The sequence below is a fragment of the Cyprinodon tularosa genome, unplaced genomic scaffold (genome assembly GCF_016077235.1).
Source record: "Cyprinodon tularosa strain WSP-4 unplaced genomic scaffold, ASM1607723v1 ctg524, whole genome shotgun sequence".
In the NCBI taxonomy this organism is placed as follows: Eukaryota; Metazoa; Chordata; class Actinopteri; order Cyprinodontiformes; family Cyprinodontidae; genus Cyprinodon; species Cyprinodon tularosa.
Window position 1 is genome coordinate 269,660 of NW_024039257.1, and position 25,837 is coordinate 295,496.

The 25,837-nt window shown below is 39.3% G+C and overlaps 1 protein-coding gene across 3 annotated transcripts in view; it reads left to right on the top strand.

Annotated features, from left to right (window-relative positions):
- Window positions 1-25,837, top strand: part of epb41a (erythrocyte membrane protein band 4.1a) — a 105,775-nt gene that overhangs the window by 13,402 nt on the left and 66,536 nt on the right. For all 3 annotated transcript variants that reach the window (XM_038304040.1, XM_038304041.1, XM_038304039.1), the window contains exons 2-15: window positions 8,706-9,025; window positions 11,234-11,503; window positions 11,617-11,721; window positions 11,850-11,892; window positions 12,003-12,078; window positions 15,494-15,712; window positions 15,824-15,911; window positions 17,902-18,054; window positions 18,157-18,254; window positions 18,355-18,530; window positions 21,702-21,943; window positions 22,290-22,358; window positions 23,888-23,932; window positions 24,867-24,929. In XM_038304040.1, the coding sequence (XP_038159968.1) occupies window positions 8,714-9,025; window positions 11,234-11,503; window positions 11,617-11,721; window positions 11,850-11,892; window positions 12,003-12,078; window positions 15,494-15,712; window positions 15,824-15,911; window positions 17,902-18,054; window positions 18,157-18,254; window positions 18,355-18,530; window positions 21,702-21,943; window positions 22,290-22,358; window positions 23,888-23,932; window positions 24,867-24,929 (1,959 nt within the window). In that variant the 5' untranslated portion in view covers window positions 8,706-8,713. The remainder of the gene's footprint in view (window positions 1-8,705; window positions 9,026-11,233; window positions 11,504-11,616; window positions 11,722-11,849; window positions 11,893-12,002; window positions 12,079-15,493; window positions 15,713-15,823; window positions 15,912-17,901; window positions 18,055-18,156; window positions 18,255-18,354; window positions 18,531-21,701; window positions 21,944-22,289; window positions 22,359-23,887; window positions 23,933-24,866; window positions 24,930-25,837) is intronic.

Here is a 25,837-nt window from a genome sequence, read left to right on the forward strand (position 1 = left end):
TAAGGTAAGGAGACATTGCAGCTACCAGACAGAAGGTAATGTATTTTTGACAGACAATCACCTTATGGATTAACAGATTTGTGGCATAGCCATGTTATGCTTTCAAAAAATGCTGCAAAATCCAAAATAGATTTTTCAATATTGAATAATGAAAATCAAGTATGTCTTTATTCTACATGTTCCATATTAGATCTGCAAATTCTGATAATTTTAACAGTGGACAGACTAATCTTTTGATTATTGTTATAAGTTGACTATTTTTATGATCTCCATCATTGCATTTTGTTTTTACGAATTGTACTTCAGTCGTTAAACTATTTTCAGTCCCTTGTTCTAATTTACATATCCTTTAAGCATTTAACAATACTTAATGATTAAAGGGATCTTAACTGCAGTCTAAAAAGCTTTATCACATTAACATGTTCTCCAGTCAGGCTTGTTCTACTTTACGGGGCAATATTAAGAGTACTTACAGAGAAAAAGATACCGTAACCAAATTATTCATTTCCAAATAGTGCCCATCTCTCCAGGAAGGCATTGAGGTTAAACTAAACTGCTTCATCATGCAGTTAAACTCAACTATGACCTTTTAATAGATGAATAATGATAGTTCAGTGGGTGAAATGGACGTACACAGAGGTTCAAACCCCATCGAGACCTCATTTCTCTGCTTATCTCCCAATTCTGCTCATCTTCCCAATAAAACGGGCGAATTCAGACAAAGCACCGAGTTGACGTAAACTCTGGGATGTTGCTTTATTTGGTTCTGGCCTGTAGTTTTGTCACAACCCAAAATTGACATACTGGTTCACTAAATGCAGCGTTCCAGGCTGCATAGAGAAAGGGGAACATTTTCAGTTTTCCCAAGGATCCCAAGACCCGACAAACATGGATTATTTTTGTCTATCAGAAGATCCCTGCAAAGCTTGATGCTTACCATTTGCTCTAAGCATTTTACCGAAGACAGCTTTCAAAATCTTGGGCCATTCAAAGCAGGATTTGCTAAACTTCTTTAGGGGCTGCTGTGCCACTGACTGAACTGGACCGGTCATTCCAACCGGACCAGTCATTCGAACCGAGCCGTGAGCTCCGGGGCTTGTCCGCAGGGTTAGGGTTAATGTTCCAGAGGTGTTCTATTGGATTTAGGTCAGGTGAGCGTGGGGGCCAATCAATGGTATCAATTCCTTCATCCTCCAGGAACTGCCAGCATACTCTTGCCGGGCATTGTCGAGCACCAGGAGGAACGCAGGACCCACTGCACCAGCATAGGGTCTGAAAATGGGTGCAAAGATTTCATCCCTATACCTAATGGCAGTCAGGGTGCCGTTGTCTAGCCTGTATAGGTCTGTGCTTCCCTCCATGGATATGCCTCCCCAGACCATCACTGACCCACCACCAAACCGGTCATGCTGAACGATATTACAGACAGCATAACGTTCTCCACGGCTTCTTCAGACCATTTCACATGTGTCACATGTACTCAGGGCGAACCTGCTCTCATCTGTGAAAAGCACAGGACGCCAATGGCGGACTTGCCAATTCCGGTGTTCTGTAGCAAATACCAATCGAGCTCCACGGTGCCGGGCAGTGAGCACGGTGTCCACTAGAGGATGTCGGGCCCTCAGGCCACCCTCCTGAAGTCTGTTTCTGATTGTTTGGTCAGAGACATTCACACCAGTGGCCTGTTGGAGGTCATTTTGTAGGGCTCTGGCAGTGCTCCTCCTGCTCCTCCTTGAACAAAGGAGCAGATACTGGCTGATGGGTTGTAGACCTTCTACGGCCCTGTCCAGCTCTTCTGGAGTAACTGCCATATTGATGTGCCATCCTGGAGAAGTTGGACTGCCTGTGCAACCTCTGCAGGGTCCAGGTAGCGCCTCATGCTAACAGTAGTGACAGTGACCTAGCCAAATGCAAAACTAGTGAAAAACAGTCAGAAAAGATCAGGAGGGGAAAAATATTAGTGGCTTCCACCTGTAAAACCATTCCTGTTTTGATGGTCGTCTCGTTGTTGCCCGTCTAGTGCACCTGTTGTTAATTTCATTAACACCAAAGCAGCTGAAACTGATTAATAACCCCCTCTGCTACTTACCTGACCAAATCAATATCCCAGAAGTTTAATTAACTTGATGCTATACTCTGATTAGAAAGTGTTCCTTTAATTTTTTTGAGTAGTGTATTATCTGATTTGATTATTTCTGTTCCATTTACATTACATGCATTCCTAAAAACACCGACAAAACTTTAGAAACTGTTCTGATTATGGGCAGTTCTGATAGGATTATAGTATATTTCATTATTTTAGAGATAAATATTATAGGTCCATGACTTTGTATGAGCTCAAACCCAATTCGGACAACTCTAGAGTAAATATACATGGTTATAACCACGGCAAAATGAACATTGCTTTGCTTGATGTTGGTTGTTATGGCCAGACTAAGATTAAGAATATATGTTAAACTGGGAATACACTGTGTGATATTTTCAGTCGTTGCACGCGGCTACAGCTCACACTATACGACGAAACAGCGGGGTTTAAAAGTTCACAGCTCACGATGTTGTTCTCAGACTGTCCGACCCGATGCTCTGATGCAACCTGATCACACTGTACTTTTAAAAACCACGTCTGATTCAGCTCCGCAGTGAGATGGCGCTACTCGGACTCGTCTATCTGGAAGCCAAACGAGTAGAAGAGGAATATGAAGCTCACTAGAGTGAAATGCGCTGCCTTGGTAATTTGTGCAATTTGTGCTGAAAGCCTTAAAAAGAAACGGCTTAGGTTTAGTGAACAGTGAGCCTTTACTCGCCTTATCAAACATTCAAGCTTTGTTATAACTCTGCCTTTGTCTTAAAGGTGCTGGTATTCCCAACCTAAATCAATATCTTGTTCTAGAATGGACGAAGGGGGGAAGAGATGTAACAGGGAGCAGCACAAAGTAGTGACTGAGAATCAGGCAGCTTCATCTAGCCTCCACATCTGCACACAACAGCTTTAATCCCACACACTGCCAGATTAATTTTTAAGCCGCTTTTAGAGCTTAAACTCACTGTCAGCTCTCTAGCACAAGCCAACATGCAGCCAGAAATACAGATGTTCAAAGTAACATTGGGAATGTCGCATGTCTTACCAAATATGTTATTAAATGACAGTGCAATGATTAATCATTTCTAAATATACATTTTATTTTTGTAGAGGAGTTTATGTTGGTCTGAACTAAAAAAATAGACTCAGAGATGCATGTTGTTGAAATATTCCTAGGAAAATCTAACAGTAAATTAAAAGGAAGACAAGAAAAAAGGAAAGAAGCAATTTCAAAAAATGATCTTAAATTGAACCAACTTTAACATTAATAAATGTGCTTTTATTAAATTGTTTAGGTAACTTCAGAGCTGCATAAAAAGAACTTGATGATTAAGTTTATTTTAGATGCTATTGTAGGTATGTAGGTATGTCCTAATATTGCTGGTAACCTGAAGTTGCCTTTAAAAGAAATGAATATTGTTAAAGTATTATATATTGTTTTGTTGATATGGGTGATACTCATAGAGTTCAATACATTAAGCCTTAATTACTTTACATTTGGATGATCAGGCCTCAGAGATAATAACAACCTCAAATTCAGTGACCTGAAAAATCAGAACGTTACATAAGACAAATAAAAAAAGTGTATTGTCATAATAGATTCAAGCTCCTGCAAAGTATATTAATTTCTGCACACTATTTGATTCAACCTCTGTTTGCTGGAAGTGCTTAAACCTCTGGACTGAGAAGAAGTGGGAATATTAACTCTAAATTATAAAAGCAAAGCCACCCTTGTCTTTCTATGAATGCGCCACCCCCTGACAATTGGAGGTATTACAATTAGAAAAAGAAATTAAATTGGCATTTTAATATTTTATTGATTGTCGGATCTTGTGTCTCTCATCTTCCTCTTGATTAAACTCCACCGATTCTTTATGGGTTTTAGGTCAGGGCAGCTTACAGTCCATTTAAGCACAGTTACACAAGGGTGACAGCTTTTAGTGACTTCTGGAATGTCAGTATAAATGACTGTGAAAACTTCACTCTGGACTAAAAGTAACACAGATTCTGTCCCTCTTCTTCCAGACTCTTAGGCCTGATTATCAAAATGAAATGAAAACTTTAATGTTAAAAGAAGACTCCGAGCTACTAAGCAATAGTCCAGTACTTTTTTTTTTCCTTAGCCCAAGTAAGTCCTCCTCTGACATTGCCTCTGGGTAATCTGTGGGATGAGAGGGGGGGATGCAATATTTGTAACTATGTTTATAACATTTCTGTGCCTTTTGCTTAACTTAGTCTATTCTTTGTTAAGCTTCTCCAAATTGGATCTACTTGACAATCTTTTTAGTTATTTCTATGGATGGATGGATGGATGGATGTATGATTGGATGGATGGATGGATGGATGGATGGATGGATGGATGGATGGATGGATGGATGGATGGATGGATGGATGGTTGGATGGATGGATGGATGGATGGATGGATGGATGGATGGATGGATGGATGATGGGTGGATAGATGATGGATCTGTGGATGGACGGATGGACGGATGGATGGATGGATGGATGGATGGATGGATGGATGGATGGTTGGATGGATGGATGGATGGATGATGGGTGGATAGATGATGGATCTGTGGATGGACGGATGGACGGATGGATGGATGGATGAATGGATGGATGGATGGATGGATGAATGGATGGATGGATGGATGGATGAATGGATGGATGGATGGATGGATGGTTGGATGGATGGATGGATGGATGGATGGATGGATGGATGGATGGATGGATGGATGGATGATGGGTGGATAGATGATGGATCTGTGGATGGACGGATGGACGGATGGATGGATGGATGGATGGATGAATGGATGGATGGATGGATGGATGGATGGATGGATGAATGGATGGATGGATGGATGGATGGATGGAATGATAAATTGATGGATTATTGGGTGGGTGGGTGGATAGACTGATGGATGGATGGATGGATGGTTGGATGGATGGATGGATGGATGGATGGATGATGGGTGGATAGATGATGGATCTGTGGATGGACGGATGGATGGATGGATGGATGGATGGATGAATGGATGGATGGATGGATGGATGGATGGATGAATGGATGGATGGATGGATGGATGGATGGATGGAATGATAAATTGATGGATTATTGGGTGGGTGGGTGGATAGACTGATGGATGGATGGGTTGGTGAGTGGATAGAGGTATGAATAGATGATCGATTGGATGGTTGGATGGATTGATGGGTTGATGGATGATAGATGGGTGAGTGGATGGATGGATGTGCTGGTGAGTTGTTGGGTGGGGGATGGATGGATGGTCCAAGCAATTGAGCATTTGAAAAAAAAAATATATATATATAATTATTTTACAAATTCTAAGGGTTTTAGTGATGTTTGAAAATCCACATTCTATATCTTCTGTAAAAATGACTCCAGACTCCAGACCTGAATAACAAGCTCATACAACTACCAGCACAGAATTATCACCAGCTGCTATATTTAGTTTAGTACACCTGGAGCTGTTGAACACTCACTGTTTTTCTTTGCCCACTCAGCACTTGTGCACCTTTGCCAGCGTCCACTCAGCACCCCAGGCTGTCAGCTGCTTCTGGAACTTTATGTTATGGCAAGCTGTTATCTGATGTACTACTAATTTATAAGCATACTTTATGTTCACAATTGGAGGAGCAAGCAGTTTGAGCATCTCAGGTTGCAGAGTATATTTGAAAAAAAAAAAAAAAATGGATTCAGATTTTGACAACTTTATCACCTATGGGGGAAATCCTGTTTTCAGACAATTGCTGCGAAGGACAAAAACTATCCACAGGGTCACCTGAGCCCATCAGCCTGTGGGTTGTTACCAAAATGTACTAGGCATTGCTAGATCACATGTTGAGGCCAGTAAGCAGTTGGTTGTTTTTAGACAACCTTCCTTTCTGACATACCCGAAGCATCTACAGCAACCACATTTATCTTTATTTTGTGGCTGGGTGCTGCAGCAATTTAGTTTGTGCACATTTAGTTTATCCAGACATTTCAATATGAACGTGCTCCATTAGCCCTTTCAGTTATAAGGATTAGAATTCAAGCTACCACTATTGATACTGATATCATCAAAACCAAGTAAAACTTGCTTGTAAGAATCATGGGGATATAATTTGTGATTGCAAAAAAAAAAACGCAAATACAATTTTCAGCATTGTATATAGAACTAAACAATAGCACAATCAATACAGCTTTAGTGATTTAAAGATCAATATATTCTAGAATAACAATTTGTATCTGTTGAAATTGAATGAAAAGAAATGTATAATTTAACCTGACTCCTTCAGATGGATTTGCTCAGCATATCCATCTGGAAACCTCCCGTTGAAGTAATTTTGGGAAGGGGCGAAAATACTGGTTAGCTGATTGGCCTATGTTGGTGATAGACGGGCCAAATAAACCAATCAGATCCACGAAGCATATGACGTACTAACAGAGCGACGACGAAAACACAACTACAAGCCAGGCTACTCTTGCTGAAACCAGTCGGGAGAAGAGCAAAAACATCTTTTCCTCTGAGAAAAGCCTCCAGAGCAGTGTTTTGCTCTTCTTTCAGTGAAGAAATACTCTGTAATTCCGATAAAACTTGCTCGATAGCCACGCTAGCGCTAGTTTCATCTGCTGAAGCGGCCATCTTCTTTAGACTGAACTGTCGCGCTTCTCGTTGCGTCAAACCTCAACCCGCCTCAAAGCCAACGCTGATTGGACGTTCGTTTGGTGAACGGCTCCAAATTTTCTTTAACGGAGAGTCTCCAGACTGATTAGCGAGTGAATCCTTGGAAGCTCGCGAGATCAGGATGGTCTCACGAGGCTATGTATAATTGCAAAGGGTTTGTTATTTGAAACTGGTTTCTTATATTGTACAAATCTTTCAAAGTGAACGTTAACATGCCTGCTCCTGGTCTGCACATGTACCAAATTCAATCTAAATCATACCATCCTTCCTCTCTGTGAAGTAAAATCTGTTTTGTTTTTTATATGTTTTCCTTTATCTTCTGAAACATAACTGAAACAGGTCAGTTCTTGCAGCTGGTTGCCACATAGACCTGGATTTAAGCATCAAGACAAATTGCTGACTAGAAAGCTTCATAGATTGCATAGAAATCATTCCTCTCTAGCTTTGTGTGTCATTAAATTTTCAGAGATGTGTTGGATACTACTTCTCTCCCAAGGGTTGTATGATCTCCAGACATTTTAAGGAATATTGCATCCATTCATCAGGTCGACAGGAGAAATAGTTTTTGTCTTGTATTATAGATTGATATAAGGTAAATAAAGTCATTAAACCTTTATCATCAATTGGTTTTTTTTATGTTTGTTATAGGGATGCACGATATTGGGATTTTGGCCGATATCCGATATGCCGATATTTTAAAACTCATGTAGCCGATAACCGATATCGATACCGATGTTAAAGCTGGACAAAAATAAGTAGTCATTGAAAATAGCAGTTTTGTTATCCATTTCTGACACTTTGAAAAATAATATACTCAAATATATTTTCATATGCTGATATCAAATTGATTTTTAAAAACGCGGTATCGATCTATTTTACTTTCAAAATCTCGTGAAATTTCATCGTTCTGTTACAAACTCTCGTGATATTTTGCAAATTCTTGTAAGACTTTGTTTGTAAAATAGATCGATGCCGCGTCAATATATCAACATATAAAAATATGGCAACATTTCGTGAATTTTGGGGGGATTTCGTAGCATAAAGATGACATATAGCAATATTTAATTAGTAAAAGAGATTGATATGGTGTTTTTAAATGGCATTATATCAGCATATGAAGATATTGGGATATTTTAATGTATCAATATTTTTTCCCTCGTCTTTAGAAGTTTTTATGTCTGTAAAAAAGAAGTTTTTGAGGAAGAAGAAGAAGTAGTATTTTTTTTTTTTTTTTAGACTTTAGAAACTCAGAAGCTGATCAAATATCGGGTTAAATATCGGTGGGGTGGCCGATGTCCGATATTCAGTTTTAAGGCCGATTATATCATGCATCCCTAGTTTGTTAGACTGGTTTTGTAGTAACAGTAAATGTATAGAGGTTGTGTGATTTTTATTTTTTTTTTTAGGTGATTTGTCACCTGAAACTTTATTGTAATCGTTTTTTGTAAACGTTTGTGGATTTTTATTTGATTGGTGAACTTTAATGTTTGGTTACACTGGGTCCCTTTGTGAAATATATGACATGTTCGTTCCTTCTAATTCCCTCCCAGCTTGCTTTGCAGGTTTTCTGGTCACTCAACATTTGTTCAGCCAGTTTATTGTGATCTAAAGTGTTATCCATTTTCACTTATCCATCTCCCGTTTGTTATCGTGATTATCCACTTCATGTTAAATTCATCTTCTCCTTTCTGAGTCTAATTTCACCAAAGCTCTTCATAAAAATACACCCTTTACTGTTTATAATTTGTATGTATTTTCATTGGAAACAGGAGCCTGTACATGAGCTTTGCAAGATAACTGAAATATTAGTAGGAGTTGTCTTGGATTGTTAAAGCTTTCTGTAAAAATGAATAAGTTAAAGCTTTATCTCATTGACAAAATGAGATAAAAATCTATGTTGTCATTTTTCTTACTCAGACTCTTATGTCATTTAACAGCTTTTGCCATGACTACAGATGAGATAGAAAGTCACCAGAAAAAGCCGAAGCAGCAACAGGAGGAGGCTGTCCATGATACCCAGCTGCATTCTCCTGAGGATGAAAATCTCCAGCCTCGAAATCGAAACTCTGCCAGCCGTGGTCTCTCACGGCTCTTCTCCTCACTGTTGAAGCGGCGTTCACAGTGTGATAGTGACGGGGGGCAGAGGGAAGAAGAGGACGATGAAGCTAAAGCTCCTATTGCTGATCCTGAACCTGAACTGAAAATTGAGGGAGAGGTTGCTTTGGACCAGCATTCAGTCAGCAGTCTAGACGCTCAGGTATGAACACATGAACATATACACTTTTGTGAAAATCCATTTGCGCTCCTAAAGCTGTTTCAAATCATCACTGAATTAAATACAGATTAAAGTGTTAAAATTATTTTTTTATTCATAAATAACTTTCTAACGTTAGCAGCTTGACCCTTGTTGAATTAACGTGAGTAACCAAATGTTTATTTTCACTTATCACACCAACCCTTAATAATGCCATACCAGTATGGTAGAATCAAGAAATCACTTCAATAAAACTTGTCTTAGAACACGAAGTAGGCCAGAGCTTTTAGAGCAGCTGATAAACAAAGAACTTACATTTATCTGTCTGCAAATGGTCAGGTCTAAGTGCAACAAACCTCTGTGTTCCAAAAATAGGTAAATTTATGGAACAGGAAGAGTTCGCCTTATCCGAGAGTTCGCCTTATCAGAGAGTTCGCCTTATCCGAGAGTTTGCCTTATCCTAGAGTTTGCCTTATCCTTGAGGTCCCTTATCTGAGTGGTCGCCTTATCCAAGAGGTTGCCTTATCCGAGAGGTCGCCTTATCCAAGAGGCCGCCTTATCCAAGAGGTTGCCTTATCCGAGTTCGCCTTATCCGAGAGGTCGCCTTATCCGAGAGGTCGCCTTATCCAAGAGGTCGCCTTATCCGAGAGTTCGCCTTATCCTAGAGGTCTCCTTCTCCTAGAGGTTGCCTTCTCCTAGACGTTGCCTTCTCCTAGAGGTCGCCTTATCCAAGTGGTCGCCTTATCCAAGTGGTCGCCTTATCCTAGAGGTCGCCTTCTCCTAGAGGTTGCCCTTTCCTAGAGGTCGCCTTATCCGAGAGGTCGCCTTATCCGACACTTCGCCTTATCCGAGAGGTCGCCTTATCCAAGAGGTCGCCTTATCCGAGAGGTCGCCTTCTCTTAGTGGTCGCTTTATCCGAGAGGTCGCCTTTTCCTAGAGGTTGCCTTCTCCTAGAGGTCGCCTTATCTAAGAGGTCGCCTTATCCAAGAGGTCGCCTTATCCTAGAGGTCGCCTTCTCCTAGAGGTTGCCCATTCCTAGAGGTCGCATTATCCGAGAGGTCGCCTTATCCGAGAGGTCGCCTTATCCGAGAGTTCGCCTTATCCGAGAGGTCGCCTTCTCCTAGAGGTTGCGTTCTTCTAGAGGTCGCCTTATACAAGAGGTCGCCTTATCCTAGAGGTCGCCTTCTCCTATAGGTTGCCCTTTCCTAGAGGTCGCCTTATCCAAGACATCGCCTTCTCCTAGAGGTTGCCCTTTCCTAGAGGTCGCCTTTTCCTAGAGGTTGCCTTCTCCTAGAGGTCGCCTTATCTAAGAGGTCGCCTTATCCAAGAGGTCGCCTTATCCTAGAGGTTGCCTTCTCCTAGAGGTTGCCTTCTCCTAGAGGTTGCCCTTTCCTAGAGGTCGCCTTATCCGAGAGGTCGCCTTATCCGAGAGTTCGCCTTATCCGAGAGTTCGCCTTATCCTAGAGGTTGCCTTCTCCTAGAGGTTGCCCTTTCCTAGAGGTCGCCTTATCCGAGAGGTCGCCTATCCGAGAGTTCGCCTTATCCGAGAGGTCGCCTTATCCTAGAGGTCGCCTTATCCGAGAGCTCGCCTTATCCAAGAGTTCGCCTTATCCGAGAGGTCGCCTTATCCTAGAGGTTGCCTTATCTGAGAGGTCGCCTTATCTGAGAGGTTGCCTTATCCCAGAGTTCGCCTTATCCAAGAGGATACCTAATCTGAGAGGTGACCCTATCCAAGAGGTCGCCTTATCCAAGCTGAATACTGAATCAGTGCCAGGAATCATGACATTTTACAACCTTGAGACAGAGATGACATGACTCCTGCAGCAGGATGATGATCCATCTTCGAATAGCTTAAAGAAAATGTTCTTTTAATGGCCTAGTTAAAATCTGAGCTTCTATTAGAATGCAGGGGTGTTTCTTAAAATCTCCCCTTCATGCACAATTAATGCTTTTCTGCAAGCAAGAGTAGGTTTGAAATTTCTCTTAAGTGATCTCATTATAAGTTCATATAAACTGTTGATGGGAGTCATTTCTAAGGCTCAGTTAAGATTAGGGGCCAAATAGTTTTTCATATAGAATGAGCCAATGAAATTCTATATTCACCCATTCCACTTCATTAGGTTAACTCAGCTGTCAAAGATGCTCTTCTTAAAACTGGACAATTGCTCTAAGAAATTATGAAAGAATTATCACCTAAATGAACATTTTCAGGCTCTTCAGGCTGAAAAGAAAGACGTCAACGAGGATACGACTGAAAAGGTGAAGGAGAAGAATGATGAAAAGGGGGAAGCAGTTGTTCTGGACAAGGAGGAGGATGAGGAGGACAAAGGAAAGGAATTGTCTCCTGATGGAAAGGACAAAGAGGAAAAGGAGAAGACCACAGAGGAGGAGACCAAAACGCCCAGAGCTCCACGCCGACCAAAGACGCTACAGATCACCGTCACGCTGCTGGATGATGCTGTGTTTGAGTGCGAGCTGGATGTGAGAACAATTATTACTACTTTCTTTTAAATACTGAAGGTTAAGATTTAAGATGAGCTTTATTTTTTGAGTGTGAACTTTTCTTTTTGCCTCGGTTTGGAAACCCATGTTAGAAACATGCCAAAGGTCTGGAACTGTTCATGAAGGTGTGTGACCATCTCAACCTGCTGGAGAAAGACTATTATGGCCTGGCCATCTGGGAGACCCCCACCATGAAGGTGAGACAAATATTTCCTTCTGATCCTACTACGCAAAAACCCTCTTAAGTGCATAATAAATAAACTGGGAATCTTTGTTTTAATGGAGGTTCAGGATTTAATCATGAATTCCTCTTTTTTTCTGCCAGATCTGGATGGACCTGACCAAAGAGATTCGCAGGCAGGTGCAAGGTGAGCCTGTGTCCCAAATAAACCTCCCACTGTGTTTCCTCCTTGCTGCATTATTTTTATTATTATTATTATTATTATCAGCTCAAATCACTCTGGATTTTGCTCATTAGGTACCAACTATGATTTCACATTTAATGTGAAATTTTACCCACCGGATCCCGCCCAGCTCTCAGAGGATATAACAAGGTACGCAAGACATAATTCTGTCTTATTATTTTATTCTTCATAAACCTTCATTTTTTGGTGGTTTTATGAGTAATATTGTTTTATTTCCCTAAAAAAACTGAAACACACTTGCAGTGTAGGATAAATTAAAGTTATTATTGAGCTGGAGGTTGGCATTAAAAAAAGGCTAAATGAATGTGGGAGAAAAGTAGTATATGATCAGCTCTTAAAATAACAGCTTTGTGGTTCTGGTTACAGCTATAAATAAAAGAAGGTGGAATCGTGACTGTTTTTCATTCCTTCAGTGATTTATTTTTCTAAGTTGAAACATGTCTCTAATCTAAAGCTCTTGTGATTACTGTAATATTTAATAAAAAGTAATACCCCTTACAATTTTGAGTTAAGCAAAGCAAAAATGATATTGTTAGGTTAGCTGTTATAACCAGGTTCATGCTGTTGGAATTTCAATCAGGAGAAAATATTTCGATGTAAAACAATCAAAGGATTATCTTTGATAATTTGCTAATGATCAAAGGCAACCGAACCCTAAACTGAAGGAATGTTAGAAATTCTCTGGAGAAATGGTGCAGCTTCACCTGCTGCTGTGACCAATACGGTCTTATTCTCCTTTCACAGCTATCTACTTTTCTCATTCATCTCTTTTTAAATGTTTAAATTAAATAAACGTATTAGTCTAACATAGAGAGATATTTTTGTTTGATTGCTATCCCTGTTGGCTGCTTATGACACAATTATCTTGCATCGAACATTCATACGTTTGACTTTCTTTTGACCAAATCTTAACCTCAGGCAATTTTTCACAATTTCCAGTCAAGGTTTTATATCAAGCTTCTGGAATGTTTGAATTTTTTGTTAAAGTTGCACAGTATTTTCTAACACGAAGAACCAACATAGACAAAATGTTTAATTAGATTACCCATTAATTGCGTGTTTTAAAATAATTGAAGACTGCTCATCTCACATGGCTTAAACAAGGCTCATACAATCGTACACAAGCTCAGAAGTTATTCCAGTCTGATCCTGTTTACCATTGTGATCATGAAGGGCTGTGGATCAATTCTCATGTTAATTACTGAAGAGCATTCATAAAACCAAAGGTTGTTTAAACAAAAAAGCCATTTACCACTGTCTCTACAATGTGATATAATTTTACCTTCAGATTATGATTATATTAAGTAACTAGAGCTGGAGGTTTAATAAATTAATATGTTATTAAAATCAAGGGTAAAACCAATTAATGACCTATAGTTAAATTATTAGAACTGATCTGAACTGGCAGAGAACGCCTTATATACAGACAAGCACTGTTATGTCAGCCAGAAACCGATAAAAGCCTCCCAGCCTTCCATAGTAGATGTCTCGCTTTGTGTAACACAGCCGACGACTTTTCTAAAATAGCAATGTCACAATAGATTTTCCTGTCACAAGTGGAGCAGGATGGCTATCGCCATAGTGTTACGCTTTATTTATGCATATAAATTGCTTTATTATAATTATTATTTCTAATTATTACAGATTATTAGTATGAGTATTACAGATTATATGGACACTGCAATGTAGGTAGAACAGGAAAGGGAAAAGAAAAAAAGGAAGACAGAGGAGATAAAAGGGCGCTAACGAAATAACATATTCAGGCTGCTTCATCACCTGCAAAGACATGGTATGAGGCATACAATAAAGTAACACCTACATACTATCGCTGAAATATAAGTAGTATTATTTAATCTGACATGTACTCTGTGTTACCTGAAGATAAGAATATGGGCTTTCTGTATGGAAGTGAATCTCTAAGTACCTGGAACCAAGCACCTGTAGTTGTTGGTGAGAGTGCACTTATTCATGTAAAGTTTATCCAAAGGAAAAATGCGAGCCGAAGAGGCCCCCTTTGTTTGATGGACCCTTGGCTGGTCCTCTACAAGTCCTTTTTAAAACATCGATCTTTGTACTAAAATATTCTTTCTGTCATGATGTGGACATCAAGATCTAAAGACAAGTTTCATCTCCTGGTCAGACCCTGTAATTAAGTGAAAGGGTGGAGTCAGAGAAAAAAAATATATACGCCCAGTGGCTGGAAGTTGAAGAGAATTTTGCAGGAAGTCGCAGGAAGTGGGCTGCCATTCAGCTGGCATTTGACTGGGAAGGGTCTTTTTGAATGGTACTGCTACTGTACATGTTCTTAAAACAAGTCTAGATTTACAGAAAATTACAAAATAAAAGCACTGGAAGAATTTAATTAATCATTATGGTAAAAAACAAAACAACTAATTAATTGCCTTTCAAAAGCAGAGCTTTTGAAAAGCAAATTAGAAAATATTGTGGCAATAAGTTACAAACATGATTATTGACAGGGAATGTTCACCTTATAAATGTAAATAACACTATTCCAAAAAAAGTAAAAAAGAAACCCACTGAACTTTGTTTCCAAGTTTGAAGACGTTTCGCTTCCCATCCAGGAAGGTTTTTCAATTCAAAATATCTGGATTAGCGTTGAGTTCCAGGCTTTATACAGCAGCCCAGCAAAGCCTTGTTGTGGCTTAGAAAACATTCAAATTGAACGGGAAGAACAGGTCCACCCCTTAGCAATAGGGAGTCTTGGAGGTCTTTGTTAGCCTGCAATACCCGATACTGTCCTATACCTCTGAAAAGGGAAGTCATTAGGGTCGTTGTTGACCTGGCTGACCAGGTGAGATGTTTTGGTCCCCTGGCGGGAAGGAATCATCTCTATCACTGCGTTGTAGGTTCTTAAGAGCTGAAACCTGAGTCCACCTCCTCTGTTTAAGGTTTTTCTCTCTTAACATTGATGGCTTCCTTCACACCCCTTTCAAACCACCTGCCTTCTTTGTCCAAAATGTTTTGGTCCTCAAAAGAATGTCCTTTGTCTATAAGGTGTGGATGGACAGCCGAGGCTTGTCCGGAGGAGGTAGCCCGTCTGTGTTGAGCCATGTGTCTATGGAGAGGTTGTTTGGTTTCTCCAATATAAAGATCAGAGCATTTCTTACTGCATTGCACTGCAGACACCACTCTGCTCATCTTAGGTCTGGGGGTTTTGTCTTTAGGATGCACTAGCCTCTCTCTAAGGGTCTGTTTGGTTTGAAATGTTCTGGGATTTTGTGTTTGGAGAAAATCCTCTTGAGTTTTTCAGAGACTCCAGCAACATATGGGATGGTGATGTTTTTGCCTTTAATCCCTCACCGTTATGTTCTGCTGTGAGTTTTTTGGATTACCTTGCTAATTTGACAAATGCCCAGTTTGGGTTTCCACAGGTTTGCAGATGTGTTTCTGTTCTTTGGGCTTCCCTTTCTGTTTCAGTAGGGAAATACTTTAAATAACATCCAAAAGGGTTTCTTTTATTTATGGAATGTTTCCTTTTTCTTGGAAAGTTCAAACTAATGCTGTTTTTGTTTGTGCATTGAAGGTACTACCTGTGTCTCCAGCTGCGGAAGGACATCTTGCACGGCCGCCTTCCCTGCTCCTTCGTCACCCTGGCTCTACTGGGCTCTTATGCCCTGCAGTCAGAGCTGGGCGAGTATGACCCTGAGGTGCATGGCAGTGATTATGCTAAGGAGATGAAAATGGCTCCAGGCCAGACCAAAGAGCTGGAGGACAAAATGATGGAGCTGCATCGTACATATAGGTTAGAAACCTGTCATTTTATAGCACAATGAAATTAATTTATGTATTCCGACAAAAAAAAAAACTGAAATTCTTACCTTTCCATTTTCTTTCTTTTTGGTAAACGTGGCAGGACAATGAGTCCAGCCCAGGCAGATCTGATGTTTTTGGAGAATGCCAAGAAACTCTCCATGTATGGCGTGGACCTTCACCAGGCCAAGGTGAGCTGAAATTGGTAACCTGAGGCTCAAATGGAAGGTGGTTCTCTAGACCTTCCTAAGTAGCAGATAAAACAGGGACTGGTTCTGAAGTTATTTAAATTTCCTGAAGATTATAAGCATTTTTGTTTTCATTTTTTAACTGAAAAACTGCTCTACATCTTTGCACAACATTTTTAGTGAGGGTTCATGGATTGCAGTTTTCTGGCCATTTGTTTTTCATCACAGTTATAACAAACACCTAATGGTGTCAAACTAAAATAAAAAAATATGCCGGTGAAGATTCCCACTCATCCAGGTCAGTCATTCCAAGATAGTAAAAAACAAACTAATGGACTTTGTTTTCCAGGTTTTAAGACGTTTTGATGTTTTGCTTCCCATCCAAAAGGCTTTGTCAATTCAAAATGTCTTCAGTAGCGCTGAGTTCCAGGCTTATAGAGCGGCCCATACAGAAGCCTTGTTATGGCTTGGAAAACATGCAAAAAGTTTTAGACCATTGACAGCAACCTATGGAGTGGTAAAAGCACCTGCCAATCAGCAATCTCCCAAAATGATGGAAATCAAGGCTAGAAGATCAGCTGAATGATCAATGGTTGCTCCTCTATTTTTTATTGATCTAGTCTCATGTAATTAGGTTTTTTCATTTACACACCATTTTCCACAAATATCAACATCCCATTGAAGAAAATATATAAAAACTTTTTTTTTCTATCTGATTTTTAAACCTAAAAAAAGTGTTTTAAAAAACACAAATAGAGACTCAACACAAATGTTTATTTGTTTTTTTTTTACTGCATTTTGCACCTATTTTTTTTATCTTTGCATTGCTCTGAACTTCCACTTCAATGCCTATTTGCACCATGTCTCTCCCACACTGTTTATATTTGATTAGTGCTGCACTTTATGAATGCTAAGCTGCTGCTCATTCACTGTGGGAAATCTGTATAAATGTCTGTGTATACAAAATGACGATAAAGTTTGTATAATTCTCAGTCTTAAAACTGTCATAATGTTAATGGCAAGTGTTTAATGTGAGATAATGCAAAACAACAAAAGCAGTTTCCTCAGTTTAAAACAACCCCATAAACCTGCAATAACTCCCCGGATCATTGATTGCATAGAGGCTACATGTCTGATTCAGATCTAAAAAAGTCTGTTCAGGTTGAAGGTGAATGTCTGACAGTGATTTACTGCCACGCTGGTCTGACATGAACTAACGTCACAAACGTACAAAAAGGTCTGTTCTTGTACGTTGTTTTGATTCTCTCTAATAGGAGGAACACGTGAGTTCATGTTTTTCACCAAAAAATCAGGTCAATCTGTTGCAGAGCAGGATTGCTCTAAAAAAAAGTTCTTATTTTTGCTGCACTGCCCCCCGGTGGTTGGATTAAGACATTACAAATATTAGTGCAAAAAATAAATCTACAATGTAGAGGAATTATGGCAAGATATTTTAGAAAGCTGTCATTTTCACATTAAATTTACATTAAAAATAAATATTACGTAAAAAACAAATATATTGCCCGAAAGAGAATTATAATGTTAATATCATACGCTCTAAGAACTTGTGTTGTGAAATATGTTTAATTGTTTCCAGGATAACCTGTAGACCAGTGTTTCCCAACCTTTTTGACTTGTGTAACCCTTTAGGCATATTGTCTTACAATGAGTACCCCCCTAAGCTTAAAGTATTGATTACAGCCTAAAAGCGGAACGTACAATAACTAACTATAAATAAAAAATTCCTCACTAAGTAGAAGAGATCATACCGCAATAAAAATTTTTCTGAGAAATAAAATATTTTGATATAGCCCTTGCAATGCACACATGGACCACTAGGTGTATGAGGATCCCCAGTTGGGAATCACTGCTGTAGACTAATAAAATACTTTGAACCACAGTTAGAACATACATCCCAACATCTCTTGTACCAAAAAGGCTACAGCGGTGCCGTTCTTTGAATGGCAGAAATTGATTTTACCGTCTCTGACAGGACCTTGACTGCGTGGACATCATGCTGGGAGTGTGCTCCAGTGGCCTAATGGTTTACAAAGACAAACTGAGAATCAACCGGTTCCCGTGGCCCAAAGTCCTGAAGGTGTCCTACAAGCACAGCAGCTTCTTTATTAAGATACGACCATCTGAGGTTAACATCCTTTGTTTCCATCACTAGACTTACCCCAAACATAACCGCAAACCAGGATGGTTTCATGATTTGATTTATTTTATTCCCTCTTTCATCTGACAGGTGGAACAGTACGAGAGCGCGATCGGTTTCAAGCTTCCTAATTATAAGGCTGCCAAGAAGCTGTGGAAAGTATGTGTCGAACATCACACCTTTTTCAGGTAAGTTATGGTTTCACTTTTTAACACCCTTTAATTTTTTTGCTTGAACCATTTTCTGTCTGCTTGTCACTCCTTAAATCTGTTGCTTCTTTGGAAACAGGTTAACCTCCACTGAGATGGCCACCACGCCGAGAAAGTTCCTAGCGCTGGGCTCCAAATTCCGCTACAGCGGACGGACCCAGGCTCAGACCAGACAGGCGAGCTCCCTGATCGACAGGCCTGCTCCCATGTTCCAGCGTTCCTCCAGCAAGAGGAACTCACGCAGTCTGGATGGAGGTAGAGCACGATTGTAGGCTGTGAAACAAGCAAAACATTAACAGTCTAGTTGGAGTGATTTTAGAAGATTTTAGAAGATTATGTTTCAGTTGCTTAAAGAGCAATGATACATTTTTTAGTCCAGTTTACAGGCACTTTACAGAGACTATTCAGCCAGATCATGTACTTGGTTCAGGTTGTTCTGTCCAAGGAAAACTAGCTGATTGCATCGACTCATTGACTCGAAGGCAATCCCTCACACTAAGCATGCTTGTAACAACGGTGAAGAGGAAAAATCAGGAAGAAACATCCAGCAGAACCAGGCTCAGTGTGAGCGGCCATCTGCTGAGGCCCACTGGGGTTCAAGGAGACTGAAGTAGACATGTAGAAAGAAGCAAATACAAAAGGTAGCTGTCAACCAGCTCTACATGCGGCGCTATCCAGGGAACACACAGCCAGGCAGAGGAACTCTGAGCCAGCTCCCATGTCAGAGGATGAAGAGAGCACATGCAGTTAGTCACAGTCAGAAAAACAGGACTACACTGGAAAACAGGCAGATCTCCAACATCTAGAAACAAAGGTGTTGATGGCAGCAGCAGAGGTGATATTTCTCTCCAGGATGGAGTCACAGCCAAACAGGAACAGACCAGATGAAGCTACTATGAGAAAAAGCAGAGAGAGCAGAACGTTAGAGATTGAACTAACAGATTCTGCAGAGTGAGAGAATAGAGATAGAATGAAGTGATAAAAAGGGGTCCCTATGTCCTCCAGCATTCCAAGCCTATAGTATCGCAAATGCAGAAAATAGCTCAGGATGACCTAAGTATTTTGGATGAGGTATAAGAAAGGTAGGGCCACAGTGTGACCAAGGTAGAGTCAATTAATTTGATATAGACCACTTCAGAGAACTAGACTTTTGCTACATAATGAACTCAAATGGGATTTTTTGCTGTCGCTCTGGTTTGAACCATAAAAGATCTGGCTACCGTTCATTCTTCCTGTCCGCTGAACTGCTGCTAGTTTTCCTCACATGCCTGGAAGATGTCTAGTGCTGCTACCACAGATGATCTCGCTCTCCAATAATAATAAATGATGAACAGTTTAGTTTGTGCCTTCAAGTCGTTGCCCATAGGAAGACGTTACTTGGATATAACCTAACAGAATATCTTCAGAACGGCTCCAAATGACACAAAACTCATATGGGTGAGTAGAAAATGATGGAATAACGGAAAAACAAGGGCCCAATGTAAAAAACGGTGTTCACCTTTAAGTTTGGAAAAATCAGTAAGGACACATTTTGGTGCATATGGGTAAGTTTTAGTCCTCTGAAGTTTGTTGTTTGTTGAGGTAATTTGGGTAGCTATCGCACATTTTCAAGGAAGCTCAAAAAGTTCCACACCATATCATGCTTCATTCACTTTTATACATCCTTACCAATTCACCTAAATTCACCAGCCTTCAAAAGATAATCCAGATTATACCATAAGTAGCCTCAAACAGTCATTAGTAAATATTTTGAAGATTCTGTCAAAATGTCTGTAAGTCGAAGACAATTTTTCTTTTTCATCAGATTATCCTTCCTGCTTAAAACTATCAACACAAAAAAAATCTAATTTAAAGAAGACCTAGGAGTTATGACATCATTTTATTTCCATTTAGTATTTCTAGTTAATTTTGGGTCAAATCAGGCATCAACGTTATCAATATTACTTAACAGGAGAGCTTCAAAATTTAAATCTTTGTTTAATGATCCTGTTTGATGTTAAGCCTTTCAGAGTCATCTATAGGCATACTGTATATGATGAAATGTTGCCTTTGTTTGGCACCACAGAGTGGTTATTTGTTTCCAGATTTTCGGGTGCTTTTTCTCCAACCTGAGAGAATGGCCGTTGCCTTTACCACCATCTTCTGGCTGTGTGTTTGCCACTCATCTCATGATGTCATTGGAGGATTGGGCTCTTCTTTAGGAAAGCTGAAAATAGTCTGAGAACAACAGCTGAGAGGCATGTTTACCTGTTAGACAGAGGCTAAAGTAGAACAGTTGCTGTCACTGTGCAGATTAGCTACTGAAATTCACATCCAGTAACATAATCACTTTCTGCCTCATATCACAGCTTATTGTTCAGAGAAAGAGGGCATGTTGTTTGCTGGGTGGTTGCAGCACAGTCTAGGCAGAGGCTTCTTGGAATAAATACCAATTTGTGCATGTTTTTGATGAATAAATAACATTATAATCATTAAGCTGATTTGTTAAAAATATAATACAGGCCCTTAAAGAAGTAAAGACATTTTAGGAAGATTACTTCAACTTAATCTCAAGGTAGCGTGAAAAGGGGTCTACATTTACCTGTGTCCCTGTGAAGAGAAATATCAGCTGTGCTGCTGCCATCAACACCTTTGTTTATAGAAGTTGGAGATCTGCCTGTTTTTCAGTGTAGTCCTGTTTCTCTGACTGTGACTAACTGGATGTGCTCTCTTCATCCTCTGACATGGGAGCTGGCTCAGAGCTCGTCTGCCTGGCTGTGTGTTTCCTGGACGGGGCCGCCTTTTACAGTTGCCTTTTGTATCTATGCTTCTTTTTCTATGTCTGCTTCTGTCTCCTTGAACCCCAGTCGGCCTCAGCAGATGGCCGCTCACACTGAGCCTGGTTCTGCTGGAGGTTTCTTCCTGTTAAAAGAGAGGTTTTCCTCTCCACTGTCGCTACAAGCATGCTTAGTGTGAGGGACTGTATTTGAGTCAATGCAATCAACTGGTTTTTCTTAGATAGAAAACTTTAAATCAATTTGACTGGATGATCTGGTGAACTGGAAAGTGCCTTGAGTTGACATGTGCTGTAAATTGGGGCTATATAAATAAACTGAATTGAATTGTTCATTTTCTAGACGAAGCCTTTTAGCTCCTTCAGTCATTATTTTCCTTTCCATAAAAATCCCACTTCTTTTTTCCACTGCTTTCCATCCAACTAATGTTGACAGGAGCCTTTTTCTGTTGACCTGACTATTCTTACCAACTTGGGTTTTATGATTTGTTTGGATAAATCTGATGATCACATTTTGTCAAAATAAATTCGATTTTTTTTTTTTAGATTTACGAACTGGTTGCCTCGACGTGACTTTTATAAATACATTTGATCATGTAAGATTTGATTTTTTTAGGAAGTTTTAAATGAGGACATTCTTATTATTTTCCCAGCAATGGCCACCACTCCTGACAACAAATCTAATCGTCCAGTCAGTGCGCCTGTTATGTCACCAGTATCTCCAGGTGAGGCAAGGCCATCACCTCTGCTACCCACACTGCCACGCCATAACCACATTGATGGCTCTACACCTAAAGGCCAGCGCCACACAGACTGGAAGAAGGAGCCAAAGACAGAATGTAAGGCAGAGCACACCAAGAGCCACAGCCCCAAACCACAGACTTCAGAGATGAAGGTAAACCACATTTCAAAGAGTGTGTTTTAGTACAAACCATAAAGCTTTTACTTTGTCTAGGACAGAAAAAACTTTGCAACATATTATCAAAGGGATAGACTAGGTCATAATGAAATCGCCATTTATGTGATGTATCTCTAATTCTGCCAAATTATTTTGCAGCAGTGTGTAGCTATACTTCTATGTCCAGATAAAAAAATACTGATATAGATAATGAAAAAAAACCTAAATGTGTAAAGATGTGTTAATATCCAACAATTCTGCAAATGCTACTGGAAGGAAAACATATGCCTGGGCTTTGGAAGTGACTCTAATATTATGAGTTTTATATATTATGCTACTGTAGACTGTGTCCAGGAGAGAGCGGAGGCACTCCCCGTCCATGACCAATAGGGAGAAAGAGAAAAAGAGCCAGGTTTGTTTGCCTGATGCATGTTCACACAGCATGGGAATACTTTCACTTTTCTGAAAGCTTCTAAACAACTTTATACACAAACTAAAATGTTGTTTCTGATGTTAAGATAAACAGAAACAAAAAATATGTATTTAATTAAGTGTGACACAGGGACTTAAAACTAGTGTTGCACCGATACCGATACCAGTATCGGACGGGGCCCCGATACTGCCCTAGAATGGTGGTATCGGTATCGGCGAGTACCAACAAATAGGGCACGATACCATTTTGAGAGCCATAAGTTTATTCAACTATTGTCACCCACTCCTGGTAGGCAATAAAAAATTCTACTGGATTCACTTTGTATTAGATTTTTTCCTGCTTCACAAAGGTAGGCAGCAGCTTGACAAAACCATGATGGCAGTTATTTTACATTATTACGGTATCGGTATTGGCCCATACTGCACAGCCAGGCTATTGAAAAACACTTGCACAGAGAATTGTAACTGTTATTCTAGAGTCTAGTTTATGATTGATTTTATTATGTTGTTTTTATGTGTTTTTATGTCTTATTGTACTGCTGCCTCTTGGCCAGGTCTCCCTCGAAAAAGATATTTTATCTCAAGGGACTTCCTGGTAAAATAAAGGTTAAATAAAAAAAAATAAATAAATAAAAAATTGGGTATCAGTATCGGGGCCAAAAAATGGCATCGGCGCAACACTACTTAAAACAAGTGTTGACAAAGACGTATGAATAATTACGCTGTGATCGATCTCTATTTGACCAAAGGTTAACTTTTTTGATAACAGAAAAATGAATTATTTAAAAATTGTATTTTTTTCATCCTGGAGGGCCAGCTTGCTCTGAAATCCAGTCTGTTATTATGTGTAAAACATAACTTAAACATTAGCTGTCTTCTATTATTTCCCTTTCTTATTAATAAAATCATTTTCTTCAAGGAATTGTTGCAATAAACCCTTAAAAGGACTTTTCTTAACACACATGCAACCTTCCACTGCAGTAAGTTCTTCATATCCTGACCAGCGACACAGACTTTACAACATATAGGTGTCATTAACTATAACTGTCAGGATCACAGCCGTTATGTTTTAATGATGCATTTTATTAGGTTCTTAATTATATGGATGGATGGATGGATGGATGGATGGATGGATGGATGGATGGATGGATGGATGGATGGATGGATGGATGGATGGATGGATGGATGGATGGATGGATGGATGGATGGAGCGCAAAATTTTATAGATAAAATGTAAATTAAAATATGAACACCACACAAAGGTTGAGATTATTAATCAGAAAATAATTAAAGTTCAGCCATAACATTTTATTACTGCTGTTTTGAGTGTCTGGTTCTTTTTTATGACTGTTCCAGTTTCCTTATTTATCATAGATGAATCTATTTAAAGTTAGTTATGATCTAAATTATTTTCCCTTATTTGCATATCAAGTTTCTGGTGCCTGGCTGAACTTTAATTGTTTGGTTACTAAGTAGGCTCTAATTTTCTTCCTTCTGATGGGAATCCAGCTTTCTTTTCAGGATAAAAAGATGGAAATGGTTCGAATAAGGAAGGTTAGCAACTTTCTTAGTTGTCTTTTTGCTGACGTGTGTCATCATCAGTACCCGCAGGTCTTTTTTTTTCACATGATGCTTCCTATCTTGACTGTGATTTTTGGATGCTTATTTGTGAAAGCTTGTGCATTTCATCACTGATGCATTTTTCAGGCCAAAATAATGTCAATTTCATTGGAACTTACTGTAATGCGACTGCAACCATTTATAACTGATAAAAATACTGATGAAAACAATTTCACTTTCTATTACACAGCAACATTTGAAGGTTGATTTGCAATGAAATATATTCAATGACTAATCATTAAACAGCTTCCTGTGTTAATGAAGGAATACTGCAGGGGCTGGATTTGAATGACAAATACTAAATTTAGGTATAATGATGTTTCATTTTAAAATTCCCAATTTTTCTAATTAAATCTGACAATTTCGTCTGTTTGTACAATTTAAAGTGATTTACTTCTACTTCTAACATAAAAAAAATTCAGACGAAATTCAGAAGTGGTGAGATTTTTTAAACAGATTTCTCATGGTATTCACATTTTACCACCCTGATAAAAATTCGAAGTTAAGAAAAAGCTGACACCATTTATGATCTTGACAAACGTATGCAAATTAAGTGCACAGACGTAGATGCCCTTTTGTGTAAAACCCTGTGCACCAGCATCATTGTGCATGCAAAGCATGGGACTAAACGTCATTGAATTTCATGTATCCGCTTGGCTGTTATTCGCATACCAACTCAGGCTGTATGGGTTCCTCGTCTTTTATTTGCTGACTGCGGTAAACTGGGAATTGCAAACTGCATTCTATGTTTCTGAACAGCAACTATTTATGTCACCGACAGCCATTGGTGTCATTTGGAAATTGGAACATAGATTTTATCCTGTCTTTCTTACATTCAGTTTTTATTTTTTTCCCTCATGTTTCACAGAAGAGACCCAAGAGACTTGAGGGTGAAACTATTTATATCAGACATAGCAATTTAATGTTGGAGGTTTGTATTTTTAGTGTTACCAGTTCTGCTAGTTTTTGTAACAGTTCTGAGTGCATGAATGTAATTTTCGGTTTCCATTTGCTTGATTAGATTGTCTTTGCTTCTTTTTCTTTCTGTAGCTCAACCCTAAAGGGTTTGCATGCACCATTTTCCTCTCTGATTGTCATGCAAGTAGCCCTATATCTGTTGCTTCTGTTTGTTCCATTTGTCATTGAAGGTTTTCTGCAATATATGACTGGGAAACATTTTTTTTTCATTATTTAAAGCAGGCTTTGCAGCCCAGTGTTTCTTACATGTAGAAACAAACTTGCTATGGATTACATGGAATATCCGTGCCATCACTAGCTATGTTTACATGCATGAAATTTAATGATTTGGACTCAATAACCAAAAATAAACAAACTGTACTGTGTAAATGGACATAAGTAATCAGAATAAAAACCACCAGGATATTCTGATTAAAGCTAGCCAGAGCAGTTAGCTACTCGATATGCGAGTGGTGTGCACATGTGATTAACTTGATGCTGATTAAATTGTAAATCAGCATTAACCATCCCTCTCAGCAAATTAAAATTTAATTCCAGTTTTTATAAATGGATCAAAACATCTGACGTGAACAAAAAACCTTTTTAATCTGATTGCTGTTTATTCCAATTATTTATGTCCATGTAAACGTAGCTACTGATCGCAGCAAAGCATCTGTAGATGAACTCAACACCTGCAGTTCTATGTTCCAAATAAAAAAACCTCCAGAATGTTGAGGTATTAGCTTCATTTCTGATCAATTCAATGATTTTAGTAGCCTGACATAGTCCTACTCAATTCTAGTCAGAATATGAGTCTGATACTGCTCCATAGAGCTGTGATTATGGGGCGTGTTTCGAACGAACCAGGAAAAAAAATGCCTC